Source organism: Sapajus apella, unplaced genomic scaffold (genome assembly GCF_009761245.1).
Source record: "Sapajus apella isolate SASKATOON/1434 unplaced genomic scaffold, GSC_monkey_1.0 scaffold12, whole genome shotgun sequence".
NCBI lineage: Eukaryota > Metazoa > Chordata > Mammalia > Primates > Cebidae > Sapajus > Sapajus apella.
The window spans coordinates 36,800,687-36,820,855 of NW_022436952.1; the positions used below are offsets into that span (position 1 = coordinate 36,800,687).

Consider the following 20,169-nt stretch of genomic DNA (forward strand, 5'->3'; position numbering starts at 1 on the left):
CCTCCTGAGTAGCTGGGATTACAGGCACGCGCCACCATGCCCAGCTAATTTTTTTGTATTTTTAGTAGAGACGGGGTTTCACCATGTTGACCAGGATGGTCTCGATCTCTTGACCTCGTGATCCACCCGCCTCGGCCTCCCAAAGTGCTGGGATTACAGGCTTGAGCCACCGCGCCCGGCCCGATAAAACTATTTTTAATGTTGAAAATAAATGGAAATGGAGGAGCAGGTCATGGTTACTGAGTAACCTGGTGTTAGCTCAGAAACACAATAAGCTCAGAATAAACACTACCTTTTATTTATTTGTTGACTCATAATTAATTTTAAATTCAATAGTCATTAATTCAGCAAATCCCACTCAAGTAAAAGTTACCAAAGATTAAGCAATCAATCACACTGGGCCAAATATACAATATGTTTCTTTTCTGGAAGATGACAAAGTTCCAAAGCAAATCCCTTCAATGAGCATTGCAAGCATTCCTCAGCTTGATAGGGTCCCACTCACTACCCAAATGTTCAGCAAAATGCATCAGAACCAAAGGGTTTTTCTTTCTGAAATGACTTGGGCACATCTTACTGAACTACATAATCAATACAAGTACATGTACACAGGTAGACACTTTGAACATTACCTACTCGATCACTTTGCTTTTATTAAGGAGCAGGGAAGGAAGAAGGCTTACAAACTGATCACCAGGACAAAACCCATGCCTTGTGAGTAAAGAAAGGCACAACTTAGATTTGGGTAAAGTTCTTAATACTATGATACTTACTTGCCTCCATAACTCCAAGTAAATGAAAAGTCTCTCAGAGAAACACTGAAGAAATGCATTCCCTATCCCATATGGCTTCAGTGAATGCCGTAAGCAGTTAATATGTTCTAATATTAGATTAGATCCACAAATAAAAGACATGTCAGGGCTGAGAATATAGTCTTAGTAGTCAGGGATCCTATACATTCACGCTTCTAGGTAACACAAGCTGGGAAAGTCTTGTTTTCCAGCTAACTGCGTTATTTAAAAGTTCATTGAAGATCAAGATTTATCACAGAATTTGGTTTTTCTTTCAGGAAATTTTACTAAAATAACTATTTGTACGTTCATTTCTTCAAAAATTTTACACATGCTTAAAAGGCATGGCCTCGAGCCACTGAGATGTACAGTTAAAGACATTTGATCCAAGAAAGAAGTAAATGTAAAAGGTATCCTCTAGCGAAGACCAATGATAACAAAGCAAAGCCTCTCACATTAACTTTGCTTCATTTGCTGTAATGTCCCAAGCAGGGCCAGCCACTTTTAGGCCCCTTGTTGGTTTCCTGACTGTACTTTAAAAAATAAAGCTGAAAAAGAGCAATATACCACCATCCTTAAAGAAAACATAGATATTATTAGAAGAAATTAATCATGTATATTCATTAACTATTAGCATCCCACAAGCTCTGTTCCATGTATGAGGTGGCAGAATTTACAGTTGCTAATACCAGAATGGCTTAACCTTGAACCACTGATTTATCACAGATACTTATTAACAAATATCATGACCTCATTATTCTTGCTAAACAAAATCTTTTTTTATAAAGCCACTTTGAATGCATTCCTCACAAAACCTGATTGAATGACCTAGGTAGGTAGTAAACCACTCCACATGAAGGCTTTAGGATAACTGATACATTAATGGATATAGAATACAATTTGAGAAGATGAGAGCAAGTTTTTTGATCCCCTGATTTAGTATAAGTTCAGCAGCAACTTGGTCATTAAAACATTCAAAGGTATTAAACCATTAGATCATTGGTAAGATGCATACTTACAAAAAGCATCATTTCCATTGCATGATAAGACAGACACAATAAAATGCAAATCTTTCAGGTCTTGCCTGATTGGCAGTGAAGATGACACTTTCACACCACAGTGTTTTATCACTCAGCAGTCATAGTTTACATTTTTTTTCAATGGAGGGAGCTATCTTAAAAGTGTTTGACTGAACTTTTAGCAATATTGGTTGATCAAAAATAGACTGTCAAATGAAACATTAGAACAAAGAACCAAATTACTCCCAGAGGCCTATGTGAACAAGACCAGCCACGCAATTTCAATAATAGTATGCTATTACAGGGTACAGGCTTGGGCTGGAGCATGAAGTATAGATATTTTGTGTTCAAATACAGGTTAAGAATGTGCAAGTAGGTCTCTTCCACATTTCTAGATATTTTTAGTAGAATTCAGATCTTGTAGATGGCTGGGTCATCTGAAAACCATGTGCGCAACCTAGAAAAAGGTTCCAATTTAGGCAATATTAAAGAATCAGGCATTCCTAGAATAAGCTAGTGCTTCACAGATAAAAGCAGCAGCACCTGTGGGTTTTTACCAAGTTAAAAGATAGGCAACATGAGTTTTAGCTTTTGCTAGATCTATCTCTCAGCTTCACTGAAGTGGACATTTAGATCTTTCACAACAAAGTCAGTAAGCTCTCCCTTAAAATGGGCTATCCAGAAGTTTGCTAAACCTTAAAAGAGAGGTAGTGAAATCCTGCTTACAGCATAGTCTACCAGTTCCAATCTAGCCTTGGAATAGGTAGAAAGCTAAATGGAGAAGCCCATTTTTTCATTGCCTACTGTTATATGTGTTTAAAAATCAATTCAACCTCAATTAAACCTGAATAAGAGAAACTCCAGCTATTTAACAACTAGAGAAAAGTACTCCTCAGTAGGTTGAAAAAACCTTGAGTTTTTAAAGCTTTATGTCGATTCTGACTGCTGTCCCTGCCTTAATGTTTCTGGATTCTTTTGGGCATTTAAAACAAAGAAAAATACTAAAGCCACTAGTAAACACCTGATGTGCAAAATACAACATCCCCTAGTTGGCTTTATGCCATTATTACATAAGCTCCAAATAGCTCGTCTTAAATTAAAAAGAAAAACAAAGTGGCCGTTCCATCTCTGCTGCATAAATAGAAATCAGATTTTGTTTTTTAAGGTTAAGAGTACTTTAAGGAAGGGAAGTTCAAAACTGCCAGTGAAATTCACAGAGAATACAAATTTAGCAATTTAACTTCCCAAAGCTCTTTGAAGAAGCAAGAGAGTCTCTCTTCTTAATGGAGTGTTCGCCCAAGAGGAACTCTAATTTTCCTTGGTACATATGCTAGGAGATATGCAAAATGTGTTTTTCAGTGTTTGCTAGAATATAATGTTTCCTCTTCAGTGTCTGTTTCATCCTGGAACTCATGGCTTAGGAGGGACTTCTTGGAGCCAGTTGACATCATACGAATTTCATCTTCATACTCATCATGATGCTGCCTGAGCCGATGAAAGCCATCCTTGTGTCTATTAGACTTGATTGAGCAGATGCACCAAATAATGCAAGCTGTTAGGATCAATGCGGACATAGTAGCACCTGACAAACAAAAACCATCATGTGGGTGATGTTGTACTTTAAGGATATGAACAAGCAGCTGCTTACAATGGAACTTTTAACAATATACCCCTCATTTATTTTATTTCTATTTCATGCACTTACGAACAACCTTTTATTATTACAGAAGTAGTATATGTACAATATACAAAATTTAAAAATACAGATAAGCAAAACTATCAAAAGCCAAAACCAAAAAACTTCCTATCTTTACATTTCCATTACCCAGAGATCATTTTTAATTACCAGATGTTTTGTGTGTGTGTGATCCTCCCACCTTGGCCTCCTGAGTACACCACCACATGGTGGGACATTACAGCAAATGAAGCAAAGTTAATAGAAAAAATTACTAATTTTTTCTATTTTTGGTAGAGATGGGGTTTCACCATGTTGCCCAGGCTAGTCTAGAACTCTTGACCTCAAGTGATCTGCCTACCTCAGCCTCCCAAAGTGCTGGGATTACAAGGAGGAGCCATCATGCCTGGCCCCAGATCTTTCTTTACGCATGTACATGTACATTATACTGTGTCTACTGTTCTGCAAGCTGGTTTTTATGACTTCTATTCTACTTTCCAATTACATTTTCATTTCATCCAAATCTCCTCATTTATTTTAAATTTGTATATAAGATTACCAAAATAAAAGTGTTAGAAACTAAAAATAATAAAATAATAAAAATTAAGTTCACAATAGCTAATGGGTGGCAGAGCCAGATTTAAACCATGGCTGAATTCTAGCTCCTGTGTTTTTAACCAGTAAGTTATTCACACATTTATCTGAGGCAAACTAAGAACTCTTTAAACACATCACACAGGATCTATGACTGGGCCATGTTTCCAATATACTACTTTCTCTCTACTAAGGGGCTCTCTCACAGGCACCCTATAATAAAACTTCTGCCTCACCCAAGTTGCACTTAGAAATAAACTAAGGCTCTTTGTATCAAATAGATACAGTATAGCAGAGTATTCATTTTACCCCATATTTTTTCTTCCTAACCTTTCAGTAATCCAAGCAATGACATGAATGAGCTCCAGGGAAAACAAACATTTCCTCTTTCCTCTTTTCTGATCTTGAAAAATGAGTACTAATATAAGTCAAAGTCCTAGGAACTTATGACTTTAATATAAAGCAAATCATTCATTCATTCAACTACTCTTCATTAAGTTCCACTGTGTGCTAACCACTGTTCTGGGCTCTGAGGATGCAGGTAGATTTCTCACTCTATCAGAACTTATGTTTTAGTGGGAGAGATTGAATTTAGACAAATAAATGAACAAATATATGATATAATGTTAGCTAGTAACAAGTGCTATAATGGAAAAAAGTAGGGTAGAGAGAGTGACAGGGGTAGCTAGGGTGATAAGACAAGGCCTCTCTGTGGAGGTGACATTTGAGTATAGACCTGAAGAAAGAGAGGGGCAAGCCATGAGAACATGTGGGAGAACAGAGGTCCAGGAAAATCACATTTAGATAAGAAGACATTAGAAGACAAGTGATTAGTTTCAGAATTATGGAGGTGATCCACTCTCAGATTGAATGTCAAGATTGTTTTTAACTTTTACTACTAAAAATCAAGATGTCTTTACCTGATACAGTTACCACAAGCTCCCTTGGCAAACCAAATATCCGGTTATCTGTGTCAAAGACTATCACCACAGAACTAGCTGCATCATGATGCACAAAGACCTAGAAGGGGAAAGTGTAAGAATCATGACATCTGCTTAAGGTGTACTATATCCCTGCTACATTCTTAGGGGCCATATAGCAAACTAAGCAGATGATGCATTGCCATCTAAAGTATACAAAATGCTAGAAAATTTTCCCTTTTTGTTGACAAGGGGTATAAGGATAACGATATAATAATCAATAGGCAGTCACACTGTTAATTTTTTTATTCCCCTCAAGATTTCTAACAAGAGTTTCAAAATAAAATAGAAGTATTATTAAGAATAAAAAATTTACATGATAGTACTCAATTTGAGTTTCTTACCTGTGAATGTTGTTGCTGGTACCCATCAGCAATGGCATTGATGTTATGGACACCTGGCGCTAAGAGTACATGGAAATAACCTCCTTCTTTTGTGTGTACCTTTATTCCTTCATTAAGTACAATGACTGCTTTAGAGATGGGCTTTCCAGTCTTATCTTTAACAAATCCGTGAACTCCCTTGTGAACCTGAAAAAAATGTTTAAAATATAAATCTACGTTGTTATAATGCCAGACATTCTAAAGGCATAGCCCGAGGCGTGACCAAACCAATCAACCAACCAACCAACCAACCAAACAAACAAACAAAATCAAACAAAAACCACACACAAACAAACACAAAACTCTTCATGGCCTGCTTATTCTCTTCCCTTCCTACTGCCTCTGACCTTGTTTGCCATTGATTCAATGTTCAGGGTCACAGAGCTGGATATAAAAAAGAACTCTGACATGTCACAGCCTAAAGCATTAGAACTCAATCTTCTAATGCCTTGAATGATTTCCTTCCCACCATGGTATACTGACTCCAGTAACTCTCTAATATTCAAATTAAAGAACCTGCAGCATCTTGCAAGGTCAAATTACCTAAATTATAGCAGATTCCAAATATGTGAATAAATGGCATCTATTTAGGAAACATAAAATGACCAAAACTCTTCTTTCTATATAAATTTAAAATAAATAATATAAATTTTTGGTAAAAGACAATGTTTTGATAAAGGTTTTCACGGAACATATGCCTGGGAATTTGCTCCTAGTTAAAAGGAAAAGACTCACCTCCACTAACATACTAAGAAGAGATCTCTTATTGTCTGCCCACAAGGAAGGAAGCTGTGCAGCACTAGGAAAGTAGCAGCAGCTTGTGTATACTGTGATTTCTGGACAATGGCCATAGGTGACGCTATAATCCTAGAATAAAAAGTTCAAAATCAAATGTGGGAAAATTAATAAGTAAAAGAAAGAATGAGGCTCTGTAATACAACAAATGGAATAAGTGAAATAAAAAGAAAACCTAGGTGATGTAAACAAAGAATCTGTAAAGCATTTTATGACAAGTATAAATAAACCTCTCTATATTATAATCAGTCACAAACTCTATGAGCACCCTTGAGGACAGGGGCTGTGTCGAATTCACTGTCCTATCTTCAGTGCTTCCCACACTGCCCAGTAGTGCCAGGTAGATGGGGTTTATTCGGGTTTGCTGAAGAAATGAATGAATGAGTACATGCAGAAGAGGGTCAGCTTCTCTCTAAACCCAGAAACGTCACAGTTGTTCTCGGAACTCTGGAGAGAATGATCATTAGCCTTCTGATACCCTCAACCTGGACCCCTGCTGGTAACAATATCCACTCCTTGCAAATACAGCATTTTTCAAGGCACAGGAACTGCCTGTGCAGACAGGTTTAAAAACCCAACTTACTACCTTTTCCCAAAATCTGTTCTTTTTCCTCAGTTAATGGTGTTAACTCATTTTCTCACATAGCCATGAAACCTCTTGTCTTTGACTTCTCTATCTCACTATCATCCCTAATTTGCTGACTCCTGTTAATTCTACCTGTATGGAATCTCTAAAATGTCATCTTTGACTCTACTCTCCTTGCCACTAGCATAATCTAGGCCCTCATTACTTTTTGTCTAGACAATTCTGAACCAGTCTCCCTGTACCAGTCTCTCCTTCCTCCAAACTATCTTAACTAATTATTCAGAGATTAGTTTTCCCATAGCATAGCTGAGATCATGCCAATATTGTTATTCCTGCTCAAAACTTCATAGCTTCCCATTTTTAAAACAAAACATTCAAAACAACAAGCACTCTTTCCATTCTTAAACTGCAGCTCTGAATTACACGCCATATTCTAACTAAATTAGACTGTAGCTAGGTACTGCTTCTTCTTTCTGGAATGTTCTGCTTCAGCGTCTCTGCACCCTAATTGCTATCTCCTCTATAGAGAAAAGGCTGTGTCTCTGACTAGATATAATCTTTTGTGTCTTTAATTTCTCATGGCTTGTTGAGAGTTGCTCTCTTCTAGATCAAATCAATTATGTAACACAGTTAATTCGTACAATAGGCCAGACATTATATTTTATTTATTACTAATACAGCAAAGTACCTCCCAGTATAGTAAGTTCTTAGCAAATAAAGGAGGGAAAACAGGCAGAAATGGGAATGAAGTCAATTTTCTAGTTGCACATGTGAATAAAATGATCAGCCAACCACTCATCTGCTAACAACTCCTACCTCATTTGATGTGGATGGACAATGCTGTCAGAAATTAAAGAAGACCTAAATAAACGGAAAGGAGGACAATATTGTAGAGATGTCAATACTACCCTAAGTAACCTACAGTTTCAACACAACCCCTAAAAAAACTCCAACATCGCTTTTCTCAGAAAAAGAAAAGCCAGTGCTCAAATGCAAACAGAATGACAAAGGGGCCCTGAATAGTCAAAACCATCTTTAAAAACAATAAAGCTGGAGGACTCACATGTTCCAACTTTACAACTTACTACAACAAACCTACATTAATCAAAACAGTGATACTGGCATAAAGGCAAACATGTAGACAAATGGATAGAATTGAGAGTCCAGAAATAAAGCCACACATCTAAGGTAAACTCATTTTTGACAAGGGTACCAAAACCATTCAATGGGGAAAGAATAGTCTTTCAACAAACAGTGCTGGGACAACTGAATTTCTACACACAAACAGATGGAGTTGAACTCCTACTTCATACCACACCAAAATAAACTGTATCAATGACTGAAATATGACAGCTAGATCCATTAAACTCTTTTTTTTTTTAGACAGGTCTCACTCTGCCACCCAGACTGAAGTGCAGTGCCGAGATCTTGGCTCAACACAACCTCCCCCTCCCAGGCTCAAGCGATTCTCCTGTCTCAGCCTCCACAGTAGCTGGGATTACAGGCACACAGCACTACAGCCTGGCTAACGTCTGTATTTTTAGTAGAGACAGGGTTTCACCATGTTGGCCAGGCTGGTCTTGAACTCCTGATCTCAAATGATCCACCCACATTGGCCTCCCAAAGTGCTGGGATTATAGGTCTGAGCAACTGCACCCAGCCTATAAAACTCTTCAAAGAAAACACAGAGATAGGCAGCAGGGAGCAGGGAAGGGGAGATGGTGCGGCCACACACCCTGCCCCTCCAACTCACCTCTATCTGCCCTCAAAAAAAAAAAAAAAAAAAGAAAACCTAGGGGAAAATCTTCATGACCTTAGATTTGGCAACAGATCCTTAGATAGGGCAACAACTGCAAAAGCAACAACAGCAATAACAGATACAGTGGATTTCATCAAAATTGAAAACATTGGATATCAAAGGACATAATCAAGAAATTTAAAAGGTAACCTACAGACTAGAAGAAAATGCTTGCAAATCATGTATCTGATAAGAATTTCATAACCAGAATACAAAGTATCCAGAATTTTTTTTCGTTTTTTTTGGAGATGGAATTTTGCTTTTATTGCCCAGGCTGGAGTGCAATGGTGTGATCTCCGTTCACTGAAACCTCTGCCTCCCAAGTTCAAGTGATTCTCCTGCCTCAGCCTCCCAAGAAGTAGGATTACAGGTGCCTTCTACCACACCCAACTAATTTTTTTGTATTTTTAGTAGAGATGGGGTTTCACCATGTTGGCCAGGCTGATCTCTAGCTCCTGGCCTCAGGTGATCCGCCCACCTCGGCCTCCCAAAGTGCTGAAATTACAAGTGTGAGCCACCATGCCCGGCCTTTTATATTAATATGTAAAGAACTCCAGCCTAGGCAACAGAGGGAGACCCTGTCTCTACAAAGACTTAAAAATAATTAGTCCAGCATGGTAGTGCATGCCTGCGGTCTTGGGCTACTCAGGAGGCTGAGGTGAGGGGATCGCTTGGGCCTCGGAAGTTGAGGCTGCAATAAACTGCAAAGGAGCCACAGCCATTGCACGCCAGCCTGAGCGACAAATTGAGACTCTGTTTCAAAACAAACAAACAAACAAACAAAAAAACCAGAAAATAAGCGTTGGTGAGGAGAGGATATAGAAAAATTAGAACCCTCAAACATTGCTGGAAAGGAATATAAAGTGATGCAGCTGCTGTGGAAAACAGTTTGGTAGTTTCTCAAAAAGGGAAAAAGAATTACAATATAACCAGGCCTAGGTATCCACCCCAAAGAAGTAACAAATACTTGTGACATCAATATACTTGCAATATTAATGTTCATGGCAGCATCATCTGCAATAGCCCAAAGGTAGAAATCCAAGTGTCCACCAACACATGAATTAACAAAATGCGGCATAAACATAGGGTATTATTCAGCCATAAAAAGGAATGAAGTAATGATACATGCTCCAAAATGGATGAATCCTAAAAACATTATGCTAAGTGAAAGGAAATATATTACATGATTCTACTCATGTGAAATATCTAGAATAGACAAATTCATAGAGACAGCAAGTAGACAGAGGTTCCAGGAGCCATGGGAGAAGGGAATAGGGAGTAACTGCTTAGTGGGTATAGAGTTTCTGTCTGGGGCAAATAAAGTTTAGGAAATAGATATGGTTTTTGGGGTACAACATTTAATTAACGTCACTAAACTGTACTATTAAAAATGGTTAAAATGACCAAAAAAAAGTACTGTCAGGTAAGGGCTAAACATGTCAAGAAAGCCATGAGGCAGATGCCATTCACTTTACAATATCAGAAAAGTCATCTATTCTTGCACTCAATGGCCGGTATTCATAAACTCCATTTTTTTTTTTTTTTTTTTTTTTTTTTGGGACGAAGTATCACTCTGTTGCCCAGGCTGGAGTGCAGTAGTGTGACCTCGGCTTGGCTCACTGCAACCTCCGCCTCCTGGGTTCAAGCAATTCTCCTGCTTCAGCTTCTCAAGTAGCTGAGATTACAGATGTCTGCCACCACGCCCAGCTAATTTTTGTATTTTTTAGTAGAAATGAGGTTTCACCATGTTGGCCAGACTGGTCTCGAACTCCCAACTTCAGATAATCTGCCCCCCTTGGCTTCCCAAAGCACTGGGCTTATAGCCATAAGACATCATGCCCAGCATGTTCTAGAAAGCATACCTTCATGCTGCCCAGGTGACTATGCCATTCTGCTCCACGCATTACTCCTCCTGGGATATTCTCATCTATAAAAGCATTGAGAGATGTAGAATCAAGAAGACCATGAGGTGAACTCCTTTCCCCACAAAAACAACAATAACAACAACAAAAAAACAGCAATGGCAAAAAGTATGGAAAACACCTACCTGATTTATTTGGGCAACTGGGTTGACCCATGTGCATGGATGGATGATTATTTGCATAAAGAGATGCCAAATGCTTCAGAGTCTCTTTATTTTCTACTACAGAAAGAAAAATTTAGAAGTCAATGGAAAAATCCAAACAATTTTTTCCCCAAGTTAATCTTCATGAATACAAGTCATCTTTTTCTCCTAATAAATTTTGCATTCCACTTAAGTATAATGTTGTTATAATTAACCCTAAAGGGTTTTGTTTAGCCCAAGATAATCACTCTAAGAAGACACATATCCTCCTTACTTTAAAAGGTACTAATGGTGAGTTTACATAACAGACTATCACACTAAAATACTAACTTGTTTTGGTATGTCTTACTGTATTTTGGGACACCGTAGCCTAATAACAATATTCTTTGTAAGGTGCACTGAAAACCACCCAAACTATACTGCGACCCCACAGAGATTAAACAAGCAACTGTTTAACTCACCATAAGGTGCAACCACTTAGTCAAAGTTTAAAGCGATGGAAGCCAAATCTGTACTGTTAGTATTTGGTTACATAGGAGTTTCATGAGGCAGAAACGGTGTCATTCTCATTTTTATATTCTCAATATTTACAGACATACTAATTGCTCAATAATTATTGAGCCCAGGGTCCCCATGCTTGTGGACTAAATGGAATAGATGGAACAAGATAGCTAGACTCAATAAAGCTGGGCTGCCATTAGATCTGAGCTCTCTTCTCCAAGTAACTGAATTGCTGATGTATCTACCATCTTCTTTGGTTGGTAATTTGCTCACAGAGTGTGCTCAAATGCTCACCATTTACAAAAATGTGAAAAGGACATTACTTAATTGGAATTTGCTACCTAAGCTTAAATAGTATATATATGACATGACCTTCTACATACCTGTCTGTACTGGCTTGTCATAAGGGTATGTGACTAGCACAGAACCACCGTCTAAGGCAACAGAAAGACTAAAGTCCTGTTTTTGAATCAAATTTTCAATGATGGCTTTAGTCTCAGGTTGGGAGGCATTATCTAAAAAAGAGAAAAGTCAAATATAAAATATCAAATTTTAAATCTTAATATGAGTATCTAAGAAAATATTCTCTACTTGAATACAATCAAAATGTTAACTTTAAAAATTTATAGATAAATATTTTATTTTTCCATAATCTACTATGTCAAGCAAGAAAGATACATTACAGAAGGTAGGTTAGTCTGAGCTTTATTATGTACTTCTGGATGTATATATACTAACGACGCTAAGCAAATTAAAGAAAAATCTTATTGGAAAAATCAAAAAGGATGCACATATCCTGCTTTACAAAATAATTTGGGGAACATATAAATAACCTACCTGATAGGTTATTTATATATCAATCTCAACTTGAATTGTATCAACAATTCAATCTCAACTTGAGTTGTATCTCCCAGAATTCCCTTGTGTTGTGAGATGGACCCAGTGGGGGGTAACAGAATCATGGGGACAAGTCTCTCCCATGCTATCCTTGTGATAGTAAGTCTCACAAGACCTGATGGGTTTATCAGGGGTTTCCACTTTTGCTTCCTTCTCATTCTCTCTTGCCACTGCCATGTAAGAAGTGCCTTTCATCCTCCACTATGATTGTGAAACCTCCCCAACTATGCGGAACTTTAAGTCCAATTAAACCTCCTTTCTTCCCAGTCTTGGATATGTCATTATCAGCAGTGTAAAAACAGACTAATATTGTAATTTGGTACCAATAGAGTGGGCCATTGCTAAAAAGATACCCGAAAATGTGGAAGCAACTTTGGAGTTGGGCAATAGGCAGAGGCTGGAACGGTTTGTTGAGCTCAGAAGAAGACAGGAAAACGTTGGAAAGTTTGGAACTTCCTAGAGACTTGTTGAATGGCTTCGACAAAAATGCTGATAGTGATATGACCAATAAGGTCCAGACAGAGGTGGTTTCAGATGGAGACAATGAACTTGTTGGGAACTGGAGCCAAGGGGATTCTTGTTATGTTTTAGCAAAGAAACTGGAAGTTTTGCCCCTGCCGTAGAGATTTTTGGAACTTTGAACTTGAGAGAGATGATGAGGGTACCTGGTGGAAGAAATTTCTAAGCAGTAAAGCATTCAAGATGTGACTTGGTTGCTGTTAAAGGCATTCAGTTTTATAAGGGAAGCAGAGCATAAAAGTTTGGAAAATATGCAGCCTGACTATGCAATAGAAAACAAAAATTCATTTTCTGGGGAGATACTCAAGCCAGCTGCAGAAATTTGCCTCAGTAGCAAGAAGCCTAATGTTAATCTCCAAGACCACAGGGAAAAGGTCTCCAGGCTATGTCAGAGACCTTTTGGGCAGCCCCTACTATCAAAGGTCTGGAGGCCCAGGAGGAAAAAGTGGTTTCATGGGTTGAGCCCAGAGTCCTCGTGCTGTGGGCAGTCTAGGGACTTGATGCCCTGCATCCCAGCCCCTCCAGCTGGGACTAAAAGGGGGCCAAGGTACAGCTCCGGGCTGTTGCTTCAGCAGGTGGAAACCCCAAGACCTGGCAGCTTCCATGTGGTGTTGAGACTGTGGGTGCACAGAAGTCAAGAATTGACACTGGGGAACCTCCACCTAGATTTCAGAAGATGTACTGAAATGCCTGGACACCCACCCCCAAACAGAGTCCCTACTGGGGCATCACCTAGCAGAGCTGTGAGAAGAGGGCCACTGTCCTCCAGACCCCAGAGTAGTAGATCCACTGACAGCTTGCACCGTGCCCCTGGAAAAGCCACAGACACTCAACGCCAGCCCGTGAAAGCAGCTGGGAGAAAGCCTGTGCCCTGTAAAGCCACAGGGCGGAGCTGCCCAAGACCATGGAAACCTACTTCTTGTATCAGCATGCCCCAGATGTGAGACATGGAGTCAAAGGAATAAATTTTGAAACTTTCAGATTTGACTACCCTGCTGGATTTCGAACTTGCATGGGGCCTACAGCCCTTTTCTTTTGGCCAATTTCTCCCATTTGGTATGGCTGTATTTACCCAATGCCTGTACCTCCATTTTACCTAGGAAGTAACTAACTTGCTTTTGATTTTACAGGCTCATAGACAGAAGGGATTTGTATTAGATGAGATGTTGGACTGTGGACTTTTGAGTTAATGCTGAAATGAATTAAGACTTTGGGGGACTGTTAGGAAGTCCTAATTGGTTTTGAAATGTGAGGACATGAGATTTGGGAGGGGCCAATGGCAGAATGATATGGTTTGACTGTGTCCCCACCCAAATCTCAACTTGAAATATTTCTCTCAGAATTTCCACTTGTTGTGGGAGAGACCCAGTGGGAGGTAACTGAATCATGGGGGCCAGCCTTTCCCATATTACTTTCGTGATAGTGAATAAGTCTTATGAGATCAGATGGGTTTATCAGGGGTTTCTGCTTTTACTTTCTTCTCATTCTCCCTTGCTGCTGCCATGTAAGAAGTGCCTTTTGCCTTCTGCCATGCTTGTGAAACCTCCCCAGCCATGCAGAGCTGTACGTCAAATTAAAACTTGTTTTCTTCCCAGTCTCAGGTATGTCTTTATCAGCAGTGTGAAAACAGACAAATACACTATCATTGGAAGAAAATGAGAGTTTCAGAAAGCAGGGTATTATCTGCAGCATTGTTTACAAAAGCAAAAAATCAGAAATAAAGTAAATATCTATCAGTATAAAATGGATTAATAAATTAGAGTACTGGCATAGATTAATAGCATTATAGATGCCATTAAAAAAGAATGTTGGGCCTGGCACAGTGGCTCATGCCTGCAATCCCAGCACTTTGGGAGGCTGAAGTGGGTGGATCAGCTGAGATCAGGAGTTTAAGACCAGCCTGGCCAACATGGTGAAACTCCATCTCTATTAAAAATGCAAAAATTAGCCAGGCATGGTGGTGGGTGCCTGTAATCCCAGCAACTCAGGAGGCTGAGGCAGGAGAATCACTTGAACCCAAGAGGTGGAGGTGAGCCGAGATTGTGCCACTGCACTTCAGCCTGGGCAACAGAGTGAGATTCTGTCTCAAAAAAAAAACAAAACAAAACAAAAAAACAAAAAAAGAAATGTTAGGTTAGAGATCTATAAGTACTGAAATTGAAAGGTGTCAATGATATATATTCAATGAAAAAGGTTACAGAATAATCCACACAGTTGGTGATCTCATTTAAGTAAATAAGAAACAGGGCCCTCTAAATCAATATGTGTGTGTATACACATAAATGGGTGAGGAGAGAGGATAACACATCTCTTCACAACTAGTGAAGAAACATCCCAATATTACTGATTGAATTTCTATGAAAAACTTTAACTATATTTGTAAATAATAAAGGAGAAAAATTTAAAAAGTTTTCTGCATGTCTGTATTCATTTATACCTTACATTCATAACTCAGACAAGAAAGCACTCCATTACTCACTGACATAGGATCAACCAATTACTCCATTGCTCACTGACAAAATAGGATCAACCAATCTTCTAGCAAACAGAAAATTATCTCCAAAGTACTTTAATGGCCTAAAAATTAGTCTTACTTGTGAAGTCTGTATCCAAATCTTTGCCACGAGCATTTGTTTGTCCTATTTTTGAAGTACAGTCTTTTTCTTGTGCTCTCTCTCGCCCGTCTGGATTTAGTGAAGGGACAATCACAATCCTAGTCCTGTCAACCAACTAAAGCAGAACCAGAAATTAATGAGTTACTAGCTGTATGTAGAATCAACAGGTACCCTCCCATGCCGCAAATGGAAAGTCTACTGTTTATTCTACACACAGTTAATTTAAAAGGAAGAACGAAAATAAATGAATTAAAAATAAAATTTCCTTTTGCTTCAAATTAAAAATAAGCAAAAAACTACTGTACAGCTAATGCTCCCAGAGACCTCCCAGTGACTTAGAAAAGGGATCAGAAACCACTAACTGCAGGCCAAATCCAGTTGCGGCCTGCTATTACATATAAAGTTTTATTGACACATAACCATGCCTATTCATTTATATATGATTGCTTTTGTGCTCTGATGACAGAGTTGAGTAAGTTTCCAACACAGAGCATCTGTCCCACAAAGGAAGGTGATAAAAATAATTTTTGATCAGTGTGATTTAAGTTCATGTCACCTAATTACACAGGTCCCTTCTGATCCGAATCATGACATCAATTCTTTCCAAAATTGCTTTGGCAAGGCAGAGCTGCTCTGGGCTTCGGAGTAGACACAACTGGGCTTAAATTCTAGTTTTACCAGTTTCTAGCTGTGCGACTGCCTCAGTTTCTACATTTATAAAATGGAGATAATCAGCATCACAGGGTGGAGGATATAATGAGGTATATAAAGTATGTGGTAAACTACTTGGCACATATTATGTGTTCAATAAATACCAGTTCTTTTTCCCTTTCCTAAGTCCACTATGGACAGAGCCAATTAGTGTGTGTTTTAGAAGGCTGCACTCTTTCCTTCCCTTCTCTGAGGCAACCGAGGTTGCTTAATCATACATGACCAAGCGTCTGGGTCAAAGTTTTGTTTGGTTTTGTTTTTGAGATAAGGTCTCACTGTCACCCAGCCTGGAATGCAGTGGTGCAATCACAGCTCACTGCAGCCTTGACCTACTAGGCTCAAGTGATCCTTTCACTTTAGCCTCCCAAGTAGCTAGGATTACAGTTTGCACCACAATGCCCAGCTAATTTTTAAAATTTTTGTAGAGACAGGATATCACTCTGTTTCTCAGGCTGGTCTCAAACACCTGGCCTCAAGTGGTCCTCCCTCTTCAGTCCTGTGAATTGCTGTGATTGCAAGCATGAGCCATCACACCCTAGTCAATGTTCTTTCTGTAGTTATGGATGGCTAAAGTAGACAATACCGTTGTTTTTTTCTAAAATCTCTTAGCAGCCAAGATGTCCAATAATTTTTATGTATTTCATGAAAAGGAAAACTATATTGAAAAACTAGTCTTTCACTAGATTTTTCAGTATAGTGTCCTAATTATAAGTAACTTAGAATGGAAGTCCCTCAAGTTAGAATGTAAAGAACTAGCTGGGTGCCATGGCCCAAGAACTGGCCAGGCACCATGGCCCACACATGTAATCCCAGCACTTTGAGAGGCCAAGGCAGGTGGATTACAAGAGGTCAGGAGTTTGAGACCAGCATGGCCAACATGGCAAAACCCCGTCTCTACTAAAAATACTAAAAAATTAGCTGGGTGAGGTGGTGGGCACTTGTAGTCCCAGCTATTCAGGAGGCTGAGGCGGGAGAACCACTTGAATCCAGGAGGCGGAGGCTGCAGTGAGCTGATCCCAAGAGGCAGAGGTTGCAGTGATTGTGCCACTGCACTCAAGCCTGGGTGATAGAGCAAGATTCCGTCTCCAAAACAAAACAAAAAGTAAAGAATGGTGAATAAAGACTGGAAGGGTAGCATGGCTATTAAATGAAGGAGTAGGAAATTGAATGTAAATTTTTAGTATTCTTTCCTGTATGCCTCTTAAGATAAACAAGGAAATACAATAGAAAGACACTATTAACAGAGTATATACTACAAAGATGGTTCCTTTTTGAAGGGTAAAGTTCATAATGTACTACAAGTAACTTGACAAAATCTAGCAGTAAATTAAAAACTTTAAAAATGGTGGCCTGATACTAATGTTGAGCTTTTTCCTTTTAAAGCATGTCAACCCTGTCTATTCTCTTACTTGGGTAACAGCTGGGTTCTTTTTGTAGTTCAGGCAGAGAAATTCTGCCAGAGCCAAAAGCAGTTCAGTTCCAACTGGAGCATTTCCATGGATACCAGCAACAAAACGAATCTTTGGTTCTTCAGGCTCAGATACATTGGGCTTATTGGAGATTTCAAGGGACCAAATGTGACGATATTCAGCGCTCTGTCCCAAACTTTCAAAAACAAGAAACAAAAAAATCAGCAAGTAATCAAGTACTATGTTAATGTTGACTTACGGACTTTACTACAAGTTTGCACTACCATGCCTGGCTAATTTTTTTTTTTTTGAGATGGAGTCTTGCCCTGTTACCAGGCTGCAGTACAGTGGCGAAATCTCGGCCTCACTGCAACCTCCACCTCCTGGGTTCAAGCAATTCTTCCGCCTCAGCCTCCCAAGTAGCTGGGACCACATGTGTGTGCCACCACGCCTGGCTAATTTTTTTGTATTTTTAGTAGAGATGGGGTTTCGCCATGTTGGCCAGGATGGTCTTGATCTCTTGACCTCGTGATCCGCCCGCCTTGGCCTCCCAAAGTGCTGGGATTACAGGCGTGAGCCACTGCGTCCAGCTGCCTGGCTAATTTTTAAAAAAATTTTTGTAGAGACAGGGTCTTGCTATATTGCTGAGGCTGGTTTCAAGTGCTTCTGCCCTCAAGTGATCCTCCCACCTCAGCCTCCCAAAGTGTGGGGATTATAGGCATGAGCCACCACCCTGGCCCTCCCTTTTTAAATTAATTTATGTAAATAAGTCACTTTGTACTTTACTATAAATGCAACACCAGTTTCACAGTAAAAATAATTGAGTGGGGAAAAAAATAATGATTCAATGAAAATTAAACAATGGTCAAATACTCTGCTTGCCCAAGAGTTTTAAGCTTAAGGATCTGTTTTCTTTAGCATAAAGGGAGATTTACAAGAACTGAACAGAAAAAATACGATCATATTAAATTGAGACAAATTAACAGACAAGTTATTGCTTTCTCATGATGCTGTTAAATGGTACTTAGTGCCTGTTGGTGAAAACTCTTGGGCCCCACCACTGGCATGCGTGGCATATTGAGAAAATATTTAACTAAAAAGTGTGTCTTAAATTCGAAGTTTAAAAAAATTAAACCAACTAAGTACTAACAGCAAAATAATGTCCAATTTTTGTTTGTTTTAGAGACAGGATCTTACTCTGTCACCTAGGCTGGAATACAGTGGCGTGATCATAGCTCACTGTAAACTGGAACTCCTGGCCTCAAGCGATCCTCCCACCTGGGCCTCCCAAAGTGCTGGAATTACAGGTGTGGGCCACTGTACCCAGCCTCGTTTTATTTTAAAATAAAAAAGTATATGAACTCTATGGAACAAAGATTGTATAATATTAAAAGCTGAATAGCCAAAAATATTCAAGAATCAGTTAAGGAAAAAGGTAATTGGTATTGCCAAAGAAAGTAAGTAGCACTCTGTACCCATGAACATCAAAAATCAGAATCTGAGAAACTGAGTTTTCTGATGAAATTAAAAGGACCACTGAAGAAAGACAAAGTAAAAATAATGTTGATGAGGTTTGCAGCAGAAAACTATAAGCTCAAGGCAAAATGTTAAGACTTTACCTACAATAGGCAAACCATAGGAATCAACACATCATAGTAATAATTTTGGAGTAACTGTAACAAGATCTAAAATGAAACAGTGCAAGTAAGGCAGAACAACCGTCAGAAAGTAAAGGTAAAGGCTATCTCAGCTATCAGTTTTACATAAGCCAGGACTGCATATTTTCCCTGCGACCCTTGATCATACATGTTCCTAAAACTTCAAGTAAGAGGCTGTGAATAGAGAGTAGAATTAGGACAGCAACTAGGTTTCACTTTCTAATTAAAAAAAAAAAAAAAGTTACACATAATTTCTAACAGGTGAGCTTATAGTTCTAAATTCCTCCCTTGCCCCAAGCAAAATAAATTAAATAATATTCAGTCAGAACATATTAATATATCTGTAGCTAAGTGATGAAAAGCGTTTTACAATCAGTTAAAATAATTATTAGGAAGAGTAATTTTACATTTCCTGGAGGCATAGGCTATCGACTTCTAATCTAACAAGTAATTCTCCTGAAAGTTCCCAAGATTCACTATTAAAAGATCTCTAAGCAAACCCCTGTTGCAAAATAAGTAAACTCCAACTCTCTATCCATTCAGTTCCCAAATATTTCTACATAAATTACAATAACTATTCAACATGGCTAATGCTGATTTTACTCTCTTTAAAAGAAAAAAGACAGTAGAAAGTGACACTTACTTGGTAAGATTTGTAATATGTGGATAGTTCATTACAAGTCCTCTCAGAAACTCCGATAAATCTTTGTAGGAATGGTACCGATAAAGAGCCAGATTTGAGGAAGAGCGTAACATGAGGCTTTCCAAACCATTTTCAGCTGAAAGGTCTTTAATTAAAGTTTCAAACTCTTTAGTAGTTGGATCGCTGGCATCATCGGTGCTGGTGCTAGCCCCCTTTCCCTTCTTTGATTCATTGTTTGAATCTGTTGAGGATCGAACAAGCGTGAAGTTGACCTGAATAGCACCTTCACTCTTGACAGTCACATTCTTGGTAACTGGATGATACCTATGATAAAGGAGACAGATCAGAACCACACTCCTGCAGCTACAGTACCCAAACCCTGGGAAAACAGGTGTGCAAAGAACATGTGAATCCTTGAGATAAATGTGATGAATCTTCCTAAAGAGACAAAATTTTAACGCTGAGTAATTTATTATTTTTAATACATTAATAAAGAACAGACATGGGTATACTACAACATGTAAATGGAC

The 20,169-nt window shown here is 38.8% G+C and overlaps 1 protein-coding gene across 2 annotated transcripts in view; it reads right to left on the bottom strand.

Annotated features, from left to right (window-relative positions):
* Positions 1-276: 276 nt before the first annotated feature.
* Positions 277-20,169, bottom strand: part of CPD (carboxypeptidase D) — a 70,180-nt gene continuing 50,287 nt past the window's right edge. Inside the window, exons 12-21 of one of the 2 annotated variants that reach the window (XM_032280983.1) lie at positions 19,640-19,963; positions 17,339-17,534; positions 15,198-15,333; positions 11,571-11,702; positions 10,669-10,761; positions 10,484-10,548; positions 6,178-6,309; positions 5,404-5,589; positions 5,000-5,099; positions 277-3,392 (exon numbers count right to left, since the gene is read on the bottom strand). In XM_032280983.1, the coding sequence (XP_032136874.1) occupies positions 3,166-3,392; positions 5,000-5,099; positions 5,404-5,589; positions 6,178-6,309; positions 10,484-10,548; positions 10,669-10,761; positions 11,571-11,702; positions 15,198-15,333; positions 17,339-17,534; positions 19,640-19,963 (1,591 nt within the window). In that variant the 3' untranslated portion in view covers positions 277-3,165. Of the gene's footprint in view, positions 3,393-4,999; positions 5,100-5,403; positions 5,590-6,177; positions 6,310-10,483; positions 10,549-10,668; positions 10,765-11,570; positions 11,703-15,197; positions 15,334-17,338; positions 17,535-19,639; positions 19,964-20,169 lie in introns of both variants that reach the window. The other variant, XM_032280982.1, reaches the window with a different exon arrangement.